The 23549-nt window shown below is 40.2% G+C and overlaps 2 protein-coding genes across 5 annotated transcripts; one reads left to right on the plus strand and one right to left on the minus strand.

Annotated features, from left to right (window-relative positions):
• Window positions 1-820: 820 nt before the first annotated feature.
• LOC103704090 (transcription factor MYB1-like) lies at window positions 821-9680 on the minus strand. Of its 4 annotated transcripts, none has more exons than XM_088703751.2 (3): window positions 9193-9680; window positions 3635-4341; window positions 821-1037 (listed from the first exon to the last, which is right to left on the minus strand). In XM_088703751.2, the coding sequence occupies exons 1-3, from the start codon at window positions 9599-9601 to the stop codon at window positions 1023-1025; spliced, it is 1131 nt and encodes a 376-aa protein (XP_088559877.2). In that variant the 5' UTR covers window positions 9602-9680; the 3' UTR covers window positions 821-1022. The 4 variants fall into 4 exon arrangements, with proteins under 4 accessions (XP_088559877.2, XP_088559878.1, XP_088559876.2 ...); XM_088703752.2 differs by having other exon boundaries at window positions 3965-4341; window positions 9193-9679; XM_088703750.2 differs by lacking the exon at window positions 821-1037 and adding an exon at window positions 1248-2042.
• An 8066-nt stretch (window positions 9681-17746) lies between these two features.
• On the plus strand, window positions 17747-21279 carry LOC103704089 (laccase-24-like). Its single transcript, XM_008787240.3, has 6 exons — window positions 17747-17983; window positions 18650-18801; window positions 18936-19183; window positions 19338-19466; window positions 19876-20829; window positions 20924-21279. The coding sequence occupies exons 1-6, from the start codon at window positions 17897-17899 to the stop codon at window positions 21052-21054; spliced, it is 1701 nt and encodes a 566-aa protein (XP_008785462.3). The 5' UTR covers window positions 17747-17896; the 3' UTR covers window positions 21055-21279.
• The last annotated feature ends 2270 nt before the right edge of the window (window positions 21280-23549 follow it).

Below are 23549 nucleotides of genomic sequence, written 5' to 3' on the forward strand. Positions count from 1 at the left end.
TAATTAGAACACCACCGGTGCTCCTAATAACGAAACCCACTTCAACAAAAGCATTTTTCTTCCGTACGTTTGCCATCGAAGTTAATCTTAAAGAAGCAGTAAGATGGTGGCTCCCCCAGAAAATATATCATATAAAGAATCACAAAAACTGCATGAAAAAAGCCACGGATTTCCGGCAACTATGAGTCCATTAATCACCTTCTTCCCTTCTGAAGGTAATGAACATCAGAGAACCACCCACCCCCTATCCCTTTACACACAATGGGGAACAAGCATATCCCTAAAGACATCCAGTTAAGGCTGGGAGAAACCCTCCACCGTATTTGTTGGTACGTTTCCCGAGAAAAGCTTCTAAATCTAGATCCACCGTCTTCTCCTCGCTTAGCTTATCAAGTCATGGGGGGCCTTGTGCAAGTCAAAGAATTTGTTAAGCTGTTTAATAGATTTATACTCAACCTGTAACCTAACCGTCCTCTGTTTCCCTTGTACAGATTTATTATTCTTTTAATTAAAGCTGGTGAGGGCCTTGAAATCTTGGTCGTTAGTTTTCTATACCGGTTTTGAACTCTTTTAACATTGTGTACACGAGATTGCTCAAATTAGTGCAGTCTCATTCAAGGATGGGATGTATCCGAAGCGGTTTATAAGCAATCTTCTTAAAAGTCTTAAATAATAATAATAAAAGCTAAGAATCCTCGTGGTCCCGGTGGTGCAGGCAATGAACAAAGGTGATGCCAGTGTAACAATGAGCACATAAAAAGACACCAGACTCATCTGACAAGTTGACTAAACCTTCTTCTGCATCTTGCATATGACGACATTTGACCAAACAAGCAATATCATCCAATAAATTAGAATATGAGAACAAGAGCACAAGAATTAAGTAGTGTAGATGATAAGCGATACATGGATCAGCGCGAGGCAGCGCATACAGCTTTCCACAATTTCATTTACCACAAAATAAAAAGTTCTTTACATTGCAAAATATATGCCAATAACTATATGACCCAGTGACAACCTGTTTAAAGCCAAAGCGACTGCAACCACAGTGAACAATTCATTAGCATAAAGAATTGGTGCAATTCAAAAAATCTGTTACAATACAGGGAGAAAAAAATCATGAGTCTGATGAACCGTTCCTGCCGTGCATAATGGGCATTGATAACATTTTTTTTTTCTTTTGAGAGAGATAACAGATTAGATCAAGATCCACTCGAATTCATTAAGTACTCTAAAATATATTTTCATTCATGAAAAATTGCTCCTAACCTTTTCTTATTGGAAGCTTGACAAGCTGAAAAGAATAACACAATGACAAATTTTACAAGTTAATAGACATATAAAGAACCACCATCATCTACTTTCCATGCACAATCTTTTCCCGGCAATGCTAGTTTCATGTCAATCACAAAATTTTTCTTGAAGGAATTTGACAGGCTCCTAAACACGGATCATAATCCATGTCAAACGTTGACTGCACGTTTCATTCCATTCCATAGTCCAGATGAAAAGGAATAAAGAGACAACTATTATCGTCCAAACAGTAGATTAAGCCAAATAAAGGAGAGGAGATAGTGATGGAGAATGGCGAGAGCAAAGAAGGGAGGGAGTAGGGGGTATAGCAATAGGGAACTCGAGAAAATCTGGACACACAAAGAACATGACCTGGTTGAAAAAGGTGCCAGTCAAACTTCATGGCGTTTTCGATCTTGATCAAGACCTGCACACATGGTTAATTGTTGCAGTGGTCTGAATGACCTTGGATTCATCTAGTATTTGAGTGCATAACTGGGATGAGGGCAAGGCACCAAATCCGCATGTGAAGTTACTCAAACCTCGATGTTTTTGAGCAATAAAAAGTAGGAACAGCAGAGTTACAGAACATAAGTAAAGATGAAATTGATTTCCAACAGAGGACTCGTAGCTAGACAAGAAACAAGATGTATACAGAAAGAACACCATAATGTGACAAGGTTTGTGTATAATCTTTAAGTCTCTCCAAAGCCAACATACACGAGAGCTTTCACAGACAAGATATGTTTCTGAAAATAAAAAAACAGATGGTGTTCAGAGCAACTTCTAAACACATGGAAACTGATTAAAGTGTAAATTGATTGTCATCTCTACCATAATCATATGAAATTCAGTCCCTATATTTCCATTTCAAGCAATGTTTTCTCTTTAGTTTGCAACTCATTAACATAATTTATTACTACTGAATGTAGATGAGCTTAAAAATTTGCTTAAACATGTTCCATATTATTGCAAATGATAACTATTCCAAAATATTCCACAGCTTTGGTGCACAGATGATTCAATGGATTTTGATCTACATAGCTAAAAATATTGTAAAATTATGTTATAGAGGTCAACTAATTTGAACCTATGGTTCTTTGCAGCTCAAAGTAATTATAAATATCCTGAAGAGACTATAAGAATTCTTGTCCATAACAAAAAAGAGAATACACGCTTCGAAGTAAAAAATATAAACAACACGAAATACATTCATAATGATTTTAACACCCCGCAAGTACATAATGCATGGTATAAAGGTGCAGTTGCACAAAGCAACAATAATTGAGCACCAAGGTACAAGTGAGGAACTTGCCAGGAAATGAATACTTCAACTTATTTACTTGATTACACATGTTAAATAAATCTTTAGGCCACTATAGTTCCGAATTCCAAGCTTATTGGACATCGCTATGTATTAATTCTCCTCGTTTTCGCCATTAACATTTAAGTTCAGCACACAAATTAAATGTGCTGAGGGCTTGAAACCACAAAGTCGTTCTAGATATTAAGATCACCATGACATGATTTCAAACCATACCCATGCATTTGAGCCAGAAAAAAACGACAGACCTTCCTTCAGTGAATAAAAGACAAATATCCAAACGTAAAGCAACCAGAACAGACAAGTTGTTAGAACTTGCCCAATGCTTAAACTCCACAAAAGTTCTAAAATTAATATAATGTTCTCTTAAACAGATGCTCTTGATGTAGAAGGTTCTCTAAAAGAATCAATTTCTATGCTCTAGAGTGTTTCATACTAGGAGTGATATATACACACATAACACATCGATCAAAGAGGTCAAAACCACACATCGATGTCTCCGTACTGCATTATAAAAGGAGCATATTTCCTCTTATAGAAGCTGAAAGAGGGCATATTTCTGTTTGTTAACTGTTCATGTATTATCTTTACAAAAACCAAAAAAAATGTATCATAGTTCATAACGGACATCACGAAAATCAAAAATATTTTCTGCCCCATCAAGATCTCTAGGATTGTCCTAAGCAACTTGCTAGTTTATTGTTCTATGGATAAACATCAGTTTTACCATCTCCACATTGAATCCTAATCCCCTCTTACCATATTTCAACTGGAACTTTGCTTGGTTCATGCATCTCAAGTTCAGCTACTAGATGAAAATGCAACCTTGCAATATGTGAAAAGACTTCAGTAACCATGAACTCATTAACTTAGTTTTACTGTAAAGCTGCAAGTGATTAGTTTTATTGGAAGGTTGCAAGTGATCATCCTTGTAATCCTCTCTTGTACTCATTGCACATGTCCCCCTGGCGGAGCTATCTGACCAGGTGAACCACTATATATACAGCTGCTACTGACCTGCAAGCCGCTTTTAAGCCAGGCAATGCTGCTTAAATCCGAGGCTACTGAAAACAATTCTTGGTTTGAAATGGGTGGCAGCTCCACAAATTCAACAAACTCAGGGCCCAGCAAAGAGTTCCGAGGATGTCCATCATTCTGAATGCTACAGCAGCCATGCCCACATTGGGGTGGCACCTGAGGTTCACTACAGTTACCATCAAGCAATTTGCAGACTCCACTGCCAGCTTGAAAGGCTTGGGATAGCAGTCCATGCAACTGAACTGGTCCTGACACTAAAGAACCACTTGACAGATCAAACGCATGATTATATGGTCGGAAGGCACTTACTCTAGCAACTGGTCGGAACAGGTAAGGTGGATCTTTTACTTCAGAAGGGCCATCTCTGACTTGGACTATGTTTTCAGAATTGTCAGACATGTTCCCCCTCGAATTAATGTCTCTTCCTTCCAAGGACTTGAAGGAATTAACATCCCCAATTGATGGACTTCCTTCTGAAGATTCTTTGGCTTTCTCTGCACTAGCATCTTGCACAGCATCACATGTTGCTGCTTTGTACTGCTCAGCCTGAAAACATCTACGCCTCAGTGTGGAATTCCAGTGATTCTTTATTGCATTGTCTGTTCTCCCGTCCAAAAGCCTGGCAATTGATGCCCACTTGTTACCATGGATTGCATGGGCAGCAATTATGATACGATCCTCTTCCTCTGCAGCCAAAAAATAAAAAAAAAATTGCAATATCACTTTTGCTTATCCATGACCATAGTTATACTTATCCATAGCACAAATTAAGGGATCCAAGTATACTATACAATAAGACATAATTTTCTAACAAGATGCAATTGCTCATTATAAATATATACTAGTTATCAGCATAGTTGATACACATGATGGTTAGCATAAGATCAAGCACCTTTAGCAAAGAAAAAGTTCCAGAAGATACATGCTTGTTACCATCAACAATGGAACTTCCATTGAGTGTGAGAGCACAAATCATGGTAGTTTAGTGCATGAAACAAACTGTATACATATTGCAAGGCAGGTCTTCATTTATCGGTTCCAAATACCAACCAGGCATAGCCCAGCTGTTGGTACCAGCTTCTCTTGGTTAGATGTTTAAAATTTTGAGCTTCATGTGGATTTCAAGCCTCAGATACAGCTCAGATTCAGAGAATGCAGGAGACTTCAATGGATTGCATGACACTTTAATAGAAGTATCGATGCTGTGATGCCAACAACACAGGCATTGAACCACCAATGAGTGGAAGGAAGCTTGAAGGCATTCATTAAAGGCTTCCCAGCTGACAGATTTCCAAGTTCTTCTTGAACTTGTTTTTATTTAATAAAAATGACGATGAAGTCAGTATCAAATCTGAAACAACTAAGTCAAGTTATCAAATCCCTACATGGAAATTGTAATGGACACAAAATCCTTGTCTATTCTTCCATCATGGCAAAGATAAAAATGTTTCCATACATACTGTTGCTATGCTTAACATAAGAAATATGTCTTGTTGTAACTTATCCCTGTGCAGACCTAATGACCAAGAACAGTTATGTCATGCCAGCTTCAAGCACCCTAGGCCCAGCGAGATACTTGATATGCCATGTTGGAGCTTATGGGCTTGCCTGATCCTATAATGCCCTCATACAACTTAGGAGGCTACCTAACCATAAAATCAATCCTTAACATTTTTGTGCTTTACTAATAATTTAAGCTTAGAACAGTAAGGATGGATACTAGAATCACCAAGTTCAAACGAAAGCAGCATGGACTAAAAATGAGAAGATGAGCCTATGTAAGGTATTTCAGCTAAATGTGTTGGCTAGATAGCACCTTCACCATAATCCAACTATATAAGAGAGAAATAACTCATACTATACTGGGTCTCTTGTGCACAACCGAACATCAAAAGTGCAATTGTTGCAAAGGCCTCAATTTCTCATGCAAAGACCATCAACTTCAATCACAGTTGTACACTATATTCTTATAGTGAATTTAATAAATATCAAATTGATGTGACATGATCCTTTATGGTTTATAACTGGACAGTATAATACCCAATTTTTGGTTAGGGTTTAAGTTGCTTTAGGAACTCATATGGCCAAAGGACAGGCCCTTACACCAGCACATGGTAGGAACAGAACAGCAATTCCACAACAGCCAGTAGCCACTGAAACTAGCAATTTGATGGTCACCGGAGATTGCATGAGTACTGTATCACCTTGGGATAGTTTGAGGACTCCACAATCACATCGCAGTCCTGCAAAGGAGTTCTAGTGTCTTTTTTGTTCTCTGCTCTTTAATTAGAGTATAAGCAGCATTAGGATAACTATTTTGGGAAGATGGCATGAGTAGTTATGGAGAAATTCTTGCAATGATTTGAAATCCTATTTGGGTTAGAATTAGCAGAGCATGTAGTTTTAGTTATGGGTTAACCGAGAGTCTTGGATGCATTATCAGTGTCTTTTAGAATAGCCTTGGTATTTGTGGGGCCAATTGGAGATCCCTATTATGCTTACTTTTTTATTGAAAGATCTACCATTATGTTGCAGTAGAAATGGAAAGTCTACAAAAAGGGGAATAAATAGATTGCGGAAGTAGTAGAGATTTTGCAAAAAAAAAATTCTCTTTTTCCTACAGACAATATTGGTAAAAGGAAATTGAACATGCGAGTTTGACAAGCATGTCTTTGGAATAACAAGGGTAGTATCATGAGGACAATATAAAATATAGAAATTTCTATTGATGATGTCGAGAATCATCTTTAGAAGTTTAAATTTTTCTTGGAATAAATAAACTGACTAAAGACACAAGTCTGAAACATTTTCTTTTTAAAATGATTGTTTCCTATCTATATCATAAATTCAAATCTTGAACTAATAAGACCGTTAAACTTAGGAATGAAATCCACTTTTGAAAAGACTTTATAATCTGCAAATAATTTAAGCCTATAAGGTACAAAATGGTGAAATCTTTTTTATTTATTTAAAAAGGAAAAAAAGAGTTCACTATTTTAAGTTAATAAACTACCAATTTATGTCAACATACTTTAATTAACGTGCCACCAGATATCACAGTTTTAATGCGTTGTTCATGTAAAATGTGTTTATGATGCAAGCACAGTGGCCCTTTCTTGATAGTGATACAACTCTGTCATGAAGCTTTCTTTCCCTACCTATGTATATAGCATGTGTGTATGTATATGAAACCTTCTTCCATAGGTACAATACTTACAAAGTGACTGCAGCTTTGTTTCAACAAATCATTGCAAAGAAACATCATTTTTCAATCCTTATGAAAGTAAGGAGAATTTTTCGCAAGATATCAGGCATGGAATTGTGGAAACATATTACTGAGATTGTGAAACACTAGGAAATATCCACTATTTTTTTTTGATTCAATACTATCTGCAAACAAGAATCAATGACTAGCTCACAGTCCGTTAAAGTTCTTTCAACCTCAGTTTTCTATAAAAACAAAAATTAAAATTCTTTCAACTAATAAACCTTAATAAAACAATAAAGGACTTACCATCATTCGAGCAATGTGACGCCATGATTATCTATAGACGAACAGAGAAATATCTACTTAAAAGAAACTACACCAAAGCTGATATGTGTGTGTGTGTGTGTGTGTGTGTGAGAGAGAGAGAGAGAGAGAGAGAGTTCACCTTGTTCCCATCAGGAGAATTTGATGCAGGAAAAATGCATGGCAATAAATTGGAACCGATGGTTAAGAAGAGACCCTAATGCGAGATATGAACATGATAACAAAGAAAGCAAAAAAAACATTATGGATAACGCATTAGAAAATGCATAAAACCACAAGGAAACTCCAAGAGACAAGTTTTAAGACTAGGTTCCCGCAGGGTACTTGAATTGGGGTGAATTTATTAAATATTTGCAGATTTAATTGATGAATATTTATAAACAAAATCCTCTTTTACTAGTACTTGCTTTCTTGCAATAAGAAAACAAATTAAAGATTGCAATGTATCACAGAAAAAAGTGGTGTTTTTATTAAGACCGTTGAGGAGAATCTTTAATTCAGACCCCCTTCCTCTCCTTGCTATGTCCATCTTCAATGCTCAATTATTGGGGCCCAGTTCCTAGAATTTTCCTTTCTTTCAGAATTGGTTTTGGATTGATTTTTCAAAAGAATTGCTACCACTTCCTAATTTGATTGTTGGGGAAACTATTATGCGAGCAGGAATATGGTTTCCTAGTAACAATGGATTTTACAAAAGAAGACTAGAGAAAGCTTGGTGACTTGCTTAACCTACCTGAAGTTAGATATCAATATATCCCAATCCTTAAATCACATGAGGCACAGAGAGCCAATTCAAATGTCTACTTCCCGCAATATCTACATTCCACTACCTACGAAATGATTTTTCCCCGAAGGTACAATACTTCATATTTACATCTCGAATGCCCAAACATCCTTGTGGTTTCTTTTAGCACAACTCTGCTCAGTTAAAGCTAAACGAAAGGATGTAGTAGATAAATTGACTTTTTCCCCATCCCTAACTCTCGAAAATATGCCTTTCTCTTTACAGTCATCTCTCAGAGCATTGAGTCGTTACCTTTCAAACATCAACACTTAAAATATCGAATCTACAACCTTAATTGATGCCAATATGATTCAACATTGACTATAGATTACCAAATAATCTGCTTCATATCAAGATAAAAATTCAAAAGGACAAAGAGATAACTGCACTATAGAAGTCTCCTTCATTTAAGGGTTGCAAATGATGATGATACCATTGTCAAAGCAGGTTAAGGGGTGTTAACAACTTGGGCTAGGTGAACCTTCATTGAGATCTGCAGGAACTTGGCCTAACACAAAGAACCACCAAGCCTAAGCCCGAAACAAGCCCACAAAATAGCCTAATTTTTTTCATTCTGCATTCACTGATCTTGTGTAACATTTCATGCAGCCTTAACCCCATGTGATTCACAAAATGGTTTTCTCTGGGTGACTTCGTAAGTATTTATGAAACCCAGTCGTGTGCAGAAAGAAAAGTAATTTCACAATGTGTAAACTACAAAGCTTTAGGGTTAGCAACATAAGCAGGCATATTAATCTTGAAGCAACACCTAAATCAACTCCAATAGCCTCTTCCTCTGTCTTCCACATAAAAAAGGCACATCATATTCCTCTTCTTGATGTAAATAGTCAACCTACTATCATGCGAGCTACATCAAGTTTCAGACGAGCCGCGGCTGAACAGGTTCGCCACCATTCTATATGTCGCGCACAAGCAGGGGAAGCAAAAGTATCCATATCTCTTAAAATATAGCCAAAACCCTAATAAGACTAACAGAACATGAGCATTTCCATTTCCATCTTATCTACAGCTGTTTAAAAAATCAATATAATAGTCTTAAGAAAAACCCTTCAAACCCACAGCCTTAGGCTTCAATCTACTCTACCACCATTTTTATCCAAAAAATCAAATGCCGATTATCACCATTGGGAGACACGACTAAAACGATTATGTTCAGATATGATAGGCAAGCAAATAACGGCAGGAAATAGACGATAGTACCAGTGAAGGGCTTGCGTTTGACGTAAGGGTCGAGTTGGTTGCACCACCGGAGACGGCACGATTTGCCAGAGCGGCCGGGGATCCCCCGTGCGATCAGACTCCAGTTCCTCGCCCCGAACTTTTTCACCAGATTGCCCAGCAACGCGTCCTCCTCCGGCGACCACGGTCCCTTCACTCGGTCATCCGCCGGCGCCGCTCCCCCACCACCTCCGCCTCCACTGGCTGATCCTCCCGCCGCCGCCGCCCCAGGATCTTTCGCTCCTCCCTTTGCAGCCGGGGATTTAGAAGCAGATTCCTCTATGACAGCAGATGGACAAGGAGGAGAAGAGGCAGGAGGCGGAGATAGCAGCGGAGGTGGCGGCGGAGGAGGAGGGGTGGAGTCGGCCGCCGTTTCCGGCTCCGTCTCCATGGCGGTAGGTGCTGCTCCAAAACCGTACCGACCCGCCTAACCGCAAATTCGGCACTCGCAGGTCCAGGGTGGGGGTTCGTTTTCATAGGGCTATGTTGGGTGGTTCTATATACACCCACCCTATTGCTCAGGACACCCCCCAAAAATTAAAAAAAATTTAAATACTCTCTACACCCCCCCCCCATTTGCTAAGGACACCCCTAAAAAATTAAAAATTCCTAAATTACGTCGGGGGGGGGGGGGGGGGGGGAGGTGGGGGATGGGGAGGAGGAGGAAGGAGGACGGGGAGGTGGGGGATGGGGAGGAGGAGGAAGCGGGCGCAGGGGGGAGGAAGACGAGGCAGAGGAGGCGGAGGAGGAGGACGGGGAGGTGGGGGATGGGGAGGAGGAGGAGGAGGGGGAGGGGTGATGGGGGAGGCGGGGAATCAGGAGGGGTAGGAGGGGGGAGGCGGAGGAGGAGGACGGGGAGGTGGGGGATGGGGAGGAGGAGGAAGCGGGCGCAGGGGGGAGGGGGGGAGGAAGAGGAGGAGGAGGGGTGATGGGGGAGGCGGAGGAGGAGGAGGAGGAGGCGGCAGTGAGGAGGAGGGGGAGGGGAGGAGGCGGCAGTGAGGCGGAGGAGGAGGAGGAGGAGGCGGCAGTGAGGAGGAAGGGGGGGTGTACTGAGAAAATTTCAAGGGCAATATGGTAATTACACTAAAAGTTAGTTTGGGTATTTTTTTTTTGGTTTTTGGGGGCTGTCCTGAGCAATAGGGGGGGTGTATATAGAACCACCCGGCTATGTTCTGGAACCTTTTAACCGAATCCCAGTTTTGCCCTGAGAACTTTCGACAAATAGCTAACGAGTAGCGCTGATCATGGGCCGGGCCTCGAGAAATAGCTATTTAAATCTCACATTTGCTGCGCCCAAAACTGGCCCATTATCAGCTCTATAAATTAGTCCGCCAATTGGACCGGGTAGGCCCAGTTACCGGGCTTCTGGGTTCCGCCATTTGAATGGTCGACGGGGAAAGTCTTGTTGTAGATTCTGCCTAGGTAGGCCCACACTCCCAATGCCAAATTAGCGAAAGGAACCAATCAAAGTTTGCATATATTAAGATATTAATCTGCTGAGTACAGTGAGGATGAGGACACTTGGTTTTGGTAAATCTTGTCTCCGTCGTGCACAGGGACAAATGGATGACCCGAGTTACCTTATTCAAAAAATTAAATCATAGAAAAAAAATGAAGAATCTCGCATGATGTTTTGTATTGTCGCCAGGAATGGCCGTGCCTGAGCTGCAGCAGCCAAGCCTGTTTGATAGCCGGGTTTTGTCCTAGTACGAAGACCATAAGTGTCCCGTCCGTCTCGCGGCCGAGTCAGACCCAGCCAAACTCTTCAATTGGACGAGTAAGGCGTCCGGATTAATTTCCCACAGCCGTGACGGCGGTGGTGTACGTGCGCATGCTCCATATGATGCGTCAGGCAACTGTTTGATGTAATGCCCCTAACGTTTTGTCCTCTGGTAGGCAACTTTTTGTTTGTCCCCTTGCATTTTATGGCTGCAACGCATGGTTCAAATGATCTAATGCTTGTGCAGGCTGTAGCTTTGCACTCGACACCTGGGGAGTTGCTTGTGATGTTGCCGCTCACTGACCAGTGTGTCGTTTTCTGAATCTTAGGAAGTAGAGGATGAAGCAGGCCTGCAAACTTTCCACAAACTATGAGCAACTTCTTTCCTTGCATATTTCTGTAACCATCGTGACAGTCGCTGCAAATGGCATCATTAGATCATCCCTCGGTATCTGGTCATTGCTCAGGTCTGTAGTAGTGTTTGGGTGATTTTTTTCTCTTGAGAGAGAGAGAGAGAGAGTAGTTTTTGGGTATTAAATACGTGGTCTTCTGCAATATACTTCTTTTTTTGCTTGTACTATTGCGGAGCATGCTCTAGCATTAATAAAAAAATGTTCACTCGACATTGAATGATGAGATATAAAAAGAAAACATGGAACATAAAAAACAAGGGAAGCATGAGAGGTGTGAGTCATCTCAACGATCAAACTCGGTTTAAAAAAACCTTCCTTATGCAACAGTTTACCATTCATTGGTTAAAGTTGACTCTCTACAATACTAACTCAAGCTAGATTAAAATATCAAATCTCAAAACAAAGCAATCCATCCTCGTCAGTAAACAAGAAATATTTGGGGTATGACTGAACGACGAGACTGAAAATTTTATAAAATTTAAGTTGGACCAGCATAACTAACAAAATCATAAGATTATATTCTATTACTGCATGAGAACGTACATCCTGCCAAGTGTACACTCTATTGTCTCTGTTTCATTTCATTGTTTTAAATTCTATTGCCTCTGTTGCATATCAAATTTTCAAGCTATGGTTTTCTAAGAAGCAACGACAGTCCACTATGGCAGCCAGTGAAGAACAATTCTTGTAAAACCCAGGGCTTGAACTAGTGCAGCTGCTCAGCTACAAGTCTACATTGCCTACTTCATTTAACAAAGCCCGGCAGGGAGTAAACACTCATTCATGTTGTGCCAAAAAAGAATTGAAAACTGCAAGTTGCAATTTTAGTATCAAGGTGGAGTATTTCTTGGACTGGTCAACTGCTGAAACATTTTGCCGATCAACAACATATATCATGAGTAGTCAATTCAGTGCCAAATTTGTTATCATGAAGTAGTACAATTGTCAATACATCATCTAAATGTGGAAGCACATCATAATATTCCATCAAGTGCATGATATAATACTCCCCCTATTGGCCTCATCAGTCAGTTGAATTGCAGGCATGCATTGAGAACTTCCCAGGATGCTGCCTGATTGTTTTGGCTAGGAGGAAGGGAGGGGTAGGGGGGGTTTGGTGAGGGAGGAATGGTTAAGCATTTCTCTTAATTATTAACAATTCAGTGTCTATCTCTTAGAATGCAATCACCAAAACTAACAAAAGTGCCAATACCAGATGGATATGTCTTAGAGAGGGATATAAGACTTATCTAATGATCTGAAGCAACCAGTGGTTCCATATCCTCCTTGTTCTTCTTCTTTTTCTTCCTCCACTTTTTTTTGGCTAGAGAATTTCCATATCCTATTTATTTGCTTGATGGGAGCACACTTATATCTCTTTCCAAATAGGAAAATTGTGATTTTATGTTCACTATAAGGTTAATACATTTCATGCAAACCTTCCTTCCCCTGCTTCAATTCCTAAAATGGTGTCATCATCTACTATTATGGCTTGATATACATTATTGACCCCTTTTCTAACAACTTAAGTTTGGGAGTTAGTAGTTAGTTAACATGGTATAGCCCTTTAATGAATAAATAAATAAACAACATGACACAAAGTTGGAGGTCTTGGGTTCAATTCCCCATTCATGTGCATAGAATGGTTGGTCAACATCTATAATGCCATCATGATTGCCCCGAGCTTTGTATGTATGTGGCAGTAAAGATCAAAATTCATTAAGAAAATGAATCAGGAGAATATAAAGCCATTCCTGACAGAAACCAATGAGATCTAACCCACAAATTACAAGTCAAAGCGACTGTAGTGGAATATGCTACGCAGCCCGAACAAATCTCTCTACCCTCATGTTTCAGAGCAAAGATCGAAGCCAACATATTTCTTTTGATGTTATTACAATACCATCGAAGTTGATGAAGCTGAGGTATCATGTTGAAAATTTTTAATTTTATGAATGTTTTACTAGATCACATTGTGTTGGCCTATCATGGGTATTAAGAAGTAAAATCACTATAACTGATACTAAATGAGTCATATGCACCTAGATGCAACTTGCATATAGCTTGCAAATTTTATCTACCATGGTCATACATAGCCTTAGAAAGGGTTGAAAATGGATTAGATGAGATACTAGTATATCTATATCTATTTTAGTCAACGAATATGAATAGGGATATGAATATTAATTAGATGCTAAAGTTTATATTTATATTCATTTTAAATAGATAAAAATCAGATATTCACTGCATACATATAAATACATATATAAATTGGATAGTTAAACTTTATGGACAACCATATCGAAGATAAATAATTTTTTTCTGAAGTTAATGAGAGCTATATAAAACTAAATAGGATTGCAAACAGAATATTCAATTATAAATTGGATAATTGTCGATGCATAGCCATATATGCCTTTCCTTGATAGAAATGGATGTGGATAATGCTATCATTCGGGTACTAAAATTTGTATCCATGTATCCAGATATATTTGAATACAAAAACGGATTCGAACGAACATTATTTGGTCCATTCAGAATAAAGGTAAAATGATTTCTTACAGGCAAAGGAGAAATTAAGTATTAATATGGACACAAGGTGAATCCTGTGCTCGGTGAATGTTGAACAATGAGAAGATCAGTTAAACATAAATACATATGGGAAAAGGAGGGGGTTTGATGATTGTTGATGGAGACCAGAAACACTTGAAATATGCCAACTTCCATGATCACCTGAAGTACTAGAAGATCAGTCTTGCACAAGGGGATATCTTATTTGAATGAGATTTTCCATATCAAATTTGGAGGCCGGCTTTGGGGTCTGAGATCCTCTAAAATCATTAAGGAGATGTTTTACATTTTAGTTTTTTTTTTTCTCTCTTGATTAAATATTCAACTTTTGTTTTGATTTTTGTATACTACAATCATGTATTTGTATGTGCCCTGTCCAATGAAGAACACAGTTCCTTGCCGAATTTCCAGTACCTTTTTCTTCAGCTAATGCCTTCGCTATTCCTAGTAGGAAGTATGGCGTGCTCAGAGTCCCTTTATGTTTCTATTAACAGACGAGAATTAGTTGTTTGGGTGCAGCCATCTCTGCTCCTAGAATTCATCCTAACAATTGTAACATTTTTTTTTCCTTTTGATCAAGATGATGGGCAAGCCCACGATCTTCATTTCTTTGAGAACAATTATAGCTTTTGAATTCCCAAATTTTAACTGGAAACTGGTACTGCATAGTCTCCTTCATTTCGGCGAATGTCTTGGTCCGAACTAGACAACAGGAAACCACTGTAACAGCACTACTCCGTATTTTGGAGGCACCTGAGGAAGCTAAACCTACCAAGTTTGCTTTTCCATCGCATAGTATTATTAGCAACTTGCAAGAGTACGTATTGTCATAGAGAGATCATAGCTCCATCCAAGCCAGCTTCGATCTAAAGGCCATGAATATGAGATTGCTGCTACTTAGGTACTATGATGTTTCGAAGCTAAATATATTTTAACATAACCTATCAATAGAAGTTGTTGATCACGAACACAAAAATTAAAATTAGTCAGCAAGTACAAAATCTTTGAGAAATAAGTTTTCAATACTATGATCCGCCTGTTCAAAAGCTTATTACAGTTTCTAATTATTTGACTGGTTCACAATACTTCCCTACTTTGGCTGCGTCAACCTAAGATATCACAGATTTGCTGGTTTTTTTTGCATAAGTTTGCAAAGCGGTAGCCTAACAGCTCATTACATAATCCGGGTTAAGTCAAAGCATAAGATATGTCCTTAAACAGTCAACATCTATTGCCTCCATATAGGATGGTTTCAATTTCTGCCTAGGCCTATGTGGGACTTTTTTTTTTCCTCCACAACTCCATTGATTTTTCTTAGGGGTGAGAGTGGACCAGGTAATATCTATTCAGATCAATTTTCGTATCTGAATAAGTCCAGATATGGATAAAAAATTAAATATCTAACTAATATTCATATCGGTATCCATATCCGTCAAAAAAAAATAGGTATGGATGTGAATCGACAACTGTTCAATCCGTATTCAAATATCTGATTCTATTTGTAACCTTATTTAATTTTATGTAGTACTTATGAATTTGTACTTATGAATTTTTAAGAAAAAATATGATTATATTAATATATTATTAACTTTATTTACTATCCACTTGGTAATATTTCTAGTTCTATGGTCATAATTAAACTTTAATTATTTAATTTATATTTGTATTTATATCCATACTTCTGATACCTAATTTGTAGCTGTATCGATTTAAAACAAATATGGATATCATGACTAATATCCATATCTATACATGTATTCGACACATACTAGTATCAGATTAGTTTCTAATTCGGTTTCAGCCTAATTTTTCTTAAATACTTAAGACTAGTCTTTCCTAAGCCTGTGAAACAGCCAGTAGGGCGGGGGGGTTGGAATTGGTAGTTACGACTCTTCGTTGAGAGTGGTGATTGACGGATTCATGCACGTTCCAGTCTTGGATCAGAGATACGTATAGATGGCCTCATGGCCTTCCTCATCTGGCATGAAGCATATAGATGTCAAATTCTACTGGTCAAGGAATTTACCAAGTCCCAAACTATCTCTCGTCTCTTCGTTGAGAGTGGTGATTGATGGATTCATGCACGTTCCAGTCTTCGATAAGAGATACGTATAGATGATCTCATGGCCTTCCTCATCTGGCATGAAGCATATAGATGTCAAATTCTACTGCTCAAGGAATTTACCAAGTCCGGGACAACTCTCTCTCGTCTCTTCGTCTAGAGTGGTGATTGACGGATTCATGCATGCTCCAGTCTTGGATTAGAGATACGTATAGATGATCTCATGGCCTTCCTCATCATGGCATGAAGCATATAGATGTCAAATGCTACTGCTCTAGGAGTTTACCATGCCTGCAAGTCCCAACTATCTCTCTCTTTCGTCTGAGATACGTAACTATAGCATGGATATATAGCTATCTGACCAAGTTTGTCGGCTGTGTGATACGTAAAAAGAAATAGCTGTGCGAAAGGTAAAAGCCTCAATTACTATACCGGCAACACGCAACCGCGTTAACCAACATTAGCCAATTTTACCTATTCTTGGGAAATTTATCTGATCCCTATCAGAATTGCTATATATCGATTGACTTGTTGATCTGTTTCTTAGCTCACACGTATTTTATGCGACTTGTTTAAATCCTGCTTAAGAAATCCCTCCAAGAAGGGATGGTAATCTATGTTATCGTTATGACACTCTTTATTTCTTCTATCCCTGGTTTAGAAATTTCAACTTCTACATCGTCTTCACATATTTAATTAATTCCTTTAATGAGTTTTTGAGTTCACCTAGAAACTATAGGCAGGAAGACACGTCTGTGACAACGGTCTCCACCTAATGCACAGTATCAAGTATCAACTCTTACAAGTCTTAGACAAAGAGTGGGAACCTTGAGATCCAAGGCACATCCACGGGAATAGCTTCGACTTTAGAAAATTGCCCAACCAAATTATGTCATGCGACAGCTAATAGGCACTTACCAAAACCTCTAACGACGAAGGCGTTCCAACCAACGGAGAAACGAACGTGCATACCGTGACGATATAAGGAAAGGTCCAACTGTTCAAAAAGTACTTTGGGGAGGTGGTATTATCTTAAATCGATCCCAAACCTATTTTTTAATGGATATGGAGATTCTGAGATGCATTTGTTGAGTCAGAGACGAAACAGAGCTACTGGAAGATACAACTTAATTTAGACATCTAAAACTCACTTGCAGAAATCCTACCAAAACCCGGCAACGAGGTTGGTGCTTTATGTCACCAATCCTTGCACCAACTTGTGAAATGGTTCCAATCTACTGTGCCATGTGGTATGCCAATTCTTCTAGGAAATGGTTTTCTTTTTCTTTTTCTTTTTTTTTTCCTGATGCCGAATTAGGTCCAGTAGATTGTAGTGGTAGGAAAGAACAAATGCCTGCTTATCAACTACAAATTGGAATTGACTGAAATAGAATCGAATGTTAATTAAGAACACAAAAACGAACCCATGGAAGGAATCCAGAAGCCAGAGACTGCATGCAGGTCGTCGGTTTAAGAAGCGCCCAGGAAGCCGGTGATAGAATTTTCAGCGCTGCCAAAAGTCCATAAGCCTTTTTCTTAAAGTAATTGAACTCTGCCTTGGTCGCGGAACATTGTGCTATTATCTAAAACTTAGCTAATCTGTCTTGTGTTGGACAAGTCGGATAGATAACGTCAAGCTGGTTAAGGTGGGCTCTTACGCAAACGGAGGTCGAAGACATCCTCGTGTAATAATCTACATATTTTTGGTGCACCTTCCACGCGGTCAAATGTCTTCTAGACACAATTATAAACTCTATATAAGAGCCTCGCTCGCCAAATAATCTCTTCATGCAACTTCGATAGTTTTGCATTGGTAGCAACTCCTCAGAGAAGGCATTTTCACCTCCCACTTGCAGACTCCTTTCCATCTCATAAGACAGTCCTCAGATCTTTTCGTTATCCTTCCTATTGTTCTTAGAAATGGCACGGTTGGTGCTCATATTGGGAATTGCTCTCGCCCTTATCGCATCCATGGCAGATGCTGCAGTTGTCGAGCGCACGTTCCGAGTAATTTAGCCTTTATATTCTCTTATCTTATCTTTTTTCGTTTTAAGTTCTCTGGTGCTATAACAAATTTTGTCAAATAAATCCTTGAAAAGTTCCTCTTTTATTTGTGATAAAAAAAAATAATCATTGCATTCTCATAGGTGGAGGTCACATATATGCATGGCAAACGTAATCTTTCTTTTAGAAAGTAAAATTTTGATCGTTGCTTTGCTTTAGCTCACATGTAACATTTTTTCAGCCCCGGGTAGACTATGCCATGTAGATCTTGCAAGCAGAAACTAGAGATAGGAAAAGCACGGTTTGACCATCTGTAAATTTCAGGAATTAGAATTCCAGGATAGTATCTTCATGCTGGTGCTCCCTTGTGGCCATGTTTCTTTAGTTTCATCATCCCCAGTTGCCAACTTATTTGAGTCCGAATTTTCTTGGATCCAAGATATAGCATGTATCAACTCAACCGATATATGTCCTTGGGTTTACAGACAATACGGCTCCTAAAAGCATACCATTTCAAAGTCTTGTTTTAGTTAGTTAGGAAAGATATTTAGTGATGTCAGTTTTGATGTAGACGGTGCATTGTTTATCGTGAAATTAACATTTCTAAGTTTGACGGTGATGATTTCTGCGGCCTACGATAATTAAGTCTGACGGTGTTGTCATGCTTAGGTTGGCAACCTCACGGTAAGTCGATTGTGCGAGAGCACAGTGATCAATGCCGTGAATGGCCGGCTTCCGGGCCCAACCATAGATGTCCACGAGGGCGACACGGTGGTGGTTCATGTCATCAATGACTCGCCCTACAACATTACCATCCACTGGTAAGATAGTATTGTATTTTTATGTTTTTGTAGAGAGATCAGAGAAGAGAAAGATAGTATATATTTTAGCTATTTCAGAAGATTTATATCTCAGCAAGGCAGCTGGTCTAAAATTCTCATTATTATGACTGCAGGCATGGCATATTTGAGATACTGACTGCTTGGGCCGACGGGCCAAATATGATAACGCAGTGCCCGATACAACCAGGGCACAGCTACACCCAGAAATTCACCATTACCGGCCAAGAGGGCACTCTGTGGTGGCATGCCCATGCCTCGGTCATCCGAGCAACAGTTTACGGTGCTCTCATAATCAGACCCAGACAAGGCACCAAAGGCTACCCTTTCCCCAAACCCGATAAGGAAGTACCCATCCTACTCGGTATATCCTTCTACCTCTCTCTCTCTCTCTCTCTACCTAATCTCGGAAGAAAAATGAAGTTGTTTAGCCTGGATGTCTGACCTTTCTTGCTCCCTAGTTAATTTCTCTTTACCAACTCCACAACCTTTGAATGACCAAAAACATCAACGTACAGGTGAGTGGTGGAACGCGAACGTAGTTGACTTGGCCAATGAAGCCTTTCTTAACGGTACCAGTCTCAGTGCCTCCGACGCATTTACCATCAATGGAAAAACCGGTGACCAGTACCCATGCTCAAAAGAAGGTAAGTGCTTAGTATATATTGCAAGGATAGCTGATACTTTAGTCTCGATCGTATGTGAATGTATATATCTAACTGATGGGGGGTGCTTTTGCGAATTACAAATTAGCCTTACAACTGGATGATTGCATCTATAATTGCATGTCTTCCTAAAAGTAGATACGAGAAATACTGAAAACTAAAATGAACACCAAAGGAATGGGCAATTTCTTTATTTAATCAGCCCGATTGGAAGAAGCTAGCACCTCCATTGCAGGTTTTATAGTGCGGCCTGCACGACCTTGAATACCAATTCCTTAGATATAAATATCTCGTTCACGTTGAAGTCGGATTAATTCCATGCAGTGGCGTACAAGGATGGAGCATCAAGCATGTATGTTAATGACCAAAATACCCTCTTGTTGACTTGCAGACACCTACAAGCTGGAAGTGGAGAAGGGAAAGACCTACTTGCTCCGGATCATCAACGCTGCACTCGATAACCAGCTCTTCTTCAAGATCGCCGGGCACCGCTTCACCGTGGTAGCCGTGGATGCTAGCTACACCAAGCCCTACGAGACCGATGTGATCGTCATCGCCCCCGGCCAGACCGTCGATGCCCTCATGGTGGCCGATGCGACCCCGGCACGCTACTACATGGCCGCCCTCGCGTACGTCAGCCGGGATAACAGCTCGAATCTACCCTTCGATAACACAACAACCACGGGCATCGTTCGATACAAATCCGCCTCGCCATCTTCGCAACCCGTGATGCCGACCATGCCCTCCTTCTTCGACAACGATCTGGCCTTCCGCTTCTATTCCAGCCTAACCGGTCTCTGCAGGCCGGGGGACGGCACCGTCCCTCTCCATGTCGACGAGCACATGTTCGTCACGGTCGGGTTGAACTTTGCTGCTTGCCTGCCGAGTCAAGTGAACTGCATCACGCAATCGCTCGCCGCCAGCATGAACAACGCGTCCTTCATGTTCCCCACCACCATGTCGCTGCTGGAGGCAGATTATAAGGGTGTGGAGGGGGTTTACACGGACGACTTCCCCGACTACCCGCCGGTGTTCTTCGATTTCACGAACGCCTCCGTGAACTCAGATACAGCGCTGACGTTCACGACCAAGTCTACCAAGGTGAAGAAGGTCAAGTACAACACGACGGTGGAGATGGTGCTGCAGAACACGGCGATAGTGGGGATCGAGAGCCACCCGATGCACATCCATAGTTTCAACTTCTTCGTGGTGGCGCAAGGGTTCGGAAACTACGACAGAGCCACGGCAGAGAAGAGCTACAACCTGGTGGATCCACAGGAGAGGAACACCGTCGCCGTTCCGACCGGCGGTTGGGCTGTCATCCGATTCACTGCCAATAATCCAGGTACGCCAGCCACCTCATTGGTTCATGGAGACGATAACTCATTGCATTCTTTGTTAATTTGACTGGTCTATGTTTTTCTCATTTGATGGTACAGGTATGTGGATCATGCACTGCCACTTCGACTCCCACCTGCTGCTGGGGCTGGCGACGGCTTTCGAGGTGGAGAATGGACCCACCCCTGAATCCACCCTCCCCCCACCACCTCCGGATTATCCCGCTTGTTAGAAGAAGAAGCTGGAGGGGACCGAGGACCACTGGAAAATAAAGATTAATATAGGATAGGAGAATGACAAACGCCTCACAAGTTTATTCTGTCTTTATTCTATTGTTTATTGAAGATTCTCCAATGATTTGTGCTTCCTACCTACTAACTGTACAAGAAAATAAACAGTCCATTCTTTGTAATAAATATTTGGATCGATTATCAATAAGCAAATGTTTTCTTTTCTATACACCATTGGAGATCACGATAAACTGCGAGCTCATTCATTTCTTTTTTTGATGGAAAAGGAGGCAGTGAAATACTTCCCCCAGTTTTATTAGCGAGTTCGTTCATTTCACATGCCATTTGAGTATTTCTTATGGTAAGCGCTTTGAGCTCCACCCAAAAAAAATCTAAAACTGGCATAACGAGCAGGATCTAAAAATACAAAAATTAATGCCAGATCGGTAGCTTCAAGTATGATGGTGGTGACCTTCTTGCTGCTACAGCATCGATCCGGCCCAGACTGGATTATATTGTATGAATTAGAAAAAGGTCAGAACAACTCGCTTTCCAGCAAAACTTTGCTTTTTCACAAGTCACGGAACCTGAATTTAATAGTACCTAATGATTTTGATGTGGGGAATGGGCTTTGGAATATGAAGCGGGAAAAATTTGTATGCACTCAACCACGGACATGTATAAAGAATCTTTTGATTGCAAGGAAATACAAGTCAAGAAGATATTCACCTATAGATCGATGTGATGTTTCATGATATCCATTTAAGCAATTGGTGGCATGATTAGGTGCAATTTTTCTAGAAGTTGTCAAGTATCAGTCATCTTCTTTTTACCATTAATCATTCTATCATTCGGATGAAGTACTGAAATAATGCGTCGGCTACTCATACACCAAATTTAATCAAACATGATCGGGCAGCGTAGCCTTTATTTATTTTACAAAAACAAGGGTTGGATGAAGCTGATCTACGATGGGTAGAGCAAGGAGATGAGACTCAACAGACCAGGCCTAGAACTTGCACATACCTACGTGGGAGGCTGGATTACGATTCCACTTGGACGGTACGTTGATTTCAAGCCTGACTGTATGATTAAAGTGTGGCTTGATGCCTGTTGGCTACGGCCCATTTACTCTAGGTTTTGGCACGGGCTCAAGTTTTCAAGTACTCCAGATACTATAGTCTCAGTCAAATAAAAACGGACTGCTATGATCTGAATGGAGAAGTATTCGGTTTAATTATTCCTACCTAAAGGTTAGACTAGTTTTTACCAAAAAAAAAAGGTTAGACTAGTTACGGAGCTCGTCTTGGTCGTTATGTGGCATGTCACTGTTCAATCAATCATTCTCGAAAAAACTTATATTTCTCCTTGTTGCTTTCATCAAAAAAAAAAGAAGAAGACCCTTTCTCCTTGTTTCACAAAGGCATGAGGAACGTTTTTGTATGACCGTCTGGCGTCCATTGATCTCTGCGTGCTAGCAAAATGGCAAAAATTGAAAAGAAAAAGGACAGGTCACGGAAGAAAAATGGTGCTGCATTTCAGCCTCATAATTTTGACACGCCTGGGTTTGGGCTTAGCTGTTCCACAGGTATTGCTTTTGGGCCGGCCTAGCAGATGCTCGTTTGCATTTGTCAGGTAGATGTTCGATACAGTGCCTCTTTGGGGGAGTATCCAGTGTTACATGTCCTTTCATGGACCATGCTTTGCTTTGGCATTGTGTTTTTGGCTTAAAATTGAGCCTCGAATGCTGATCAACACGCTATTTCCCAGGAAAAGATAAAACAACTTATAGCTACCCAGGCAATCTTTCACGCCAAAATATGTAAATTATATGGTCTCCATATTTTGGACGTTGCTTGGCTGTCCATGCTCATTGACTTGGTAACGTATTGCTCTCATCTTCATGTTTGCCGAATATAGCTGACTATCCATCAGGCTACGTATACTGCATGCATTGCATCATACGCGCGTAAGCTGATCATCATGGTGGCTTTTTGAATTGGAGTTTGCAGTAGGTTGTAGATCAAACAGCCACGACAGCCTGTGCCGTCTTCAAGTTGTCAAACTTACTAGATGTACGTAGCTTAAGGTTACCCACCACGCCGGGGAAATAGTACTAAAGATCATTTAATTTCACGATTGAATTGGTCCAGCTCTTTGAGGGCACGATTTGGATATTTTAACTGCTCCTTATACAAGTCCTGGAACTTTATTAGGAAGGCGACATTAATCAATCATCATGTAGTTTCTCATTAGGAAACAATGTAATAGTCAACCAAAGCACAGAATTAGTCATGTTATTTAGGACTCAACTATAAGCAAGCTGTTGGTTTTTTCCAAGGAGATGAACCTCTGGATTCTGGCTCGTGACGTGTTTAAATTTTCCAGGATGTCACCTAACGCCATGATCTCCCGGTAAAAGTCAAAAAGTGGAACATATCTTCTTTTTTTTTTTACTCTTTTGGTAGAACATGCATGTCTTCACAGTTCAGTCTCT

This window comes from Phoenix dactylifera, chromosome 8 (genome assembly GCF_051530095.1).
Source record: "Phoenix dactylifera cultivar Ajwa chromosome 8, Ajwa_hap1_PhDact_Kaust_v1.1, whole genome shotgun sequence".
Taxonomy (NCBI): domain Eukaryota; kingdom Viridiplantae; phylum Streptophyta; class Magnoliopsida; order Arecales; family Arecaceae; genus Phoenix; species Phoenix dactylifera.

Excerpts from the sequence above, each read along its gene's own strand:
- LOC103704090 (XM_008787241.6), bottom strand. The coding sequence starts at position 9,601 with ATGGAGACGGAGCCGGAAACGGCGGCCGACTCCACCCCTCCTCCTCCG. Across the intron at positions 4,342-9,192 it reads CAAACGCAAGCCCTTCACTG|AGGAAGAGGATCGTATCATA; the intron begins GTACTATCGTCT and ends TTTTGGCTGCAG.
- LOC103704089 (XM_008787240.3), top strand. The coding sequence starts at position 17,897 with ATGGCACGGTTGGTGCTCATATTGGGAATTGCTCTCGCCCTTATCGCA. Across the intron at positions 18,802-18,935 it reads TACAACATTACCATCCACTG|GCATGGCATATTTGAGATAC; the intron begins GTAAGATAGTAT and ends TTATGACTGCAG. Across the intron at positions 19,184-19,337 it reads GGAAGTACCCATCCTACTCG|GTGAGTGGTGGAACGCGAAC; the intron begins GTATATCCTTCT and ends ATCAACGTACAG.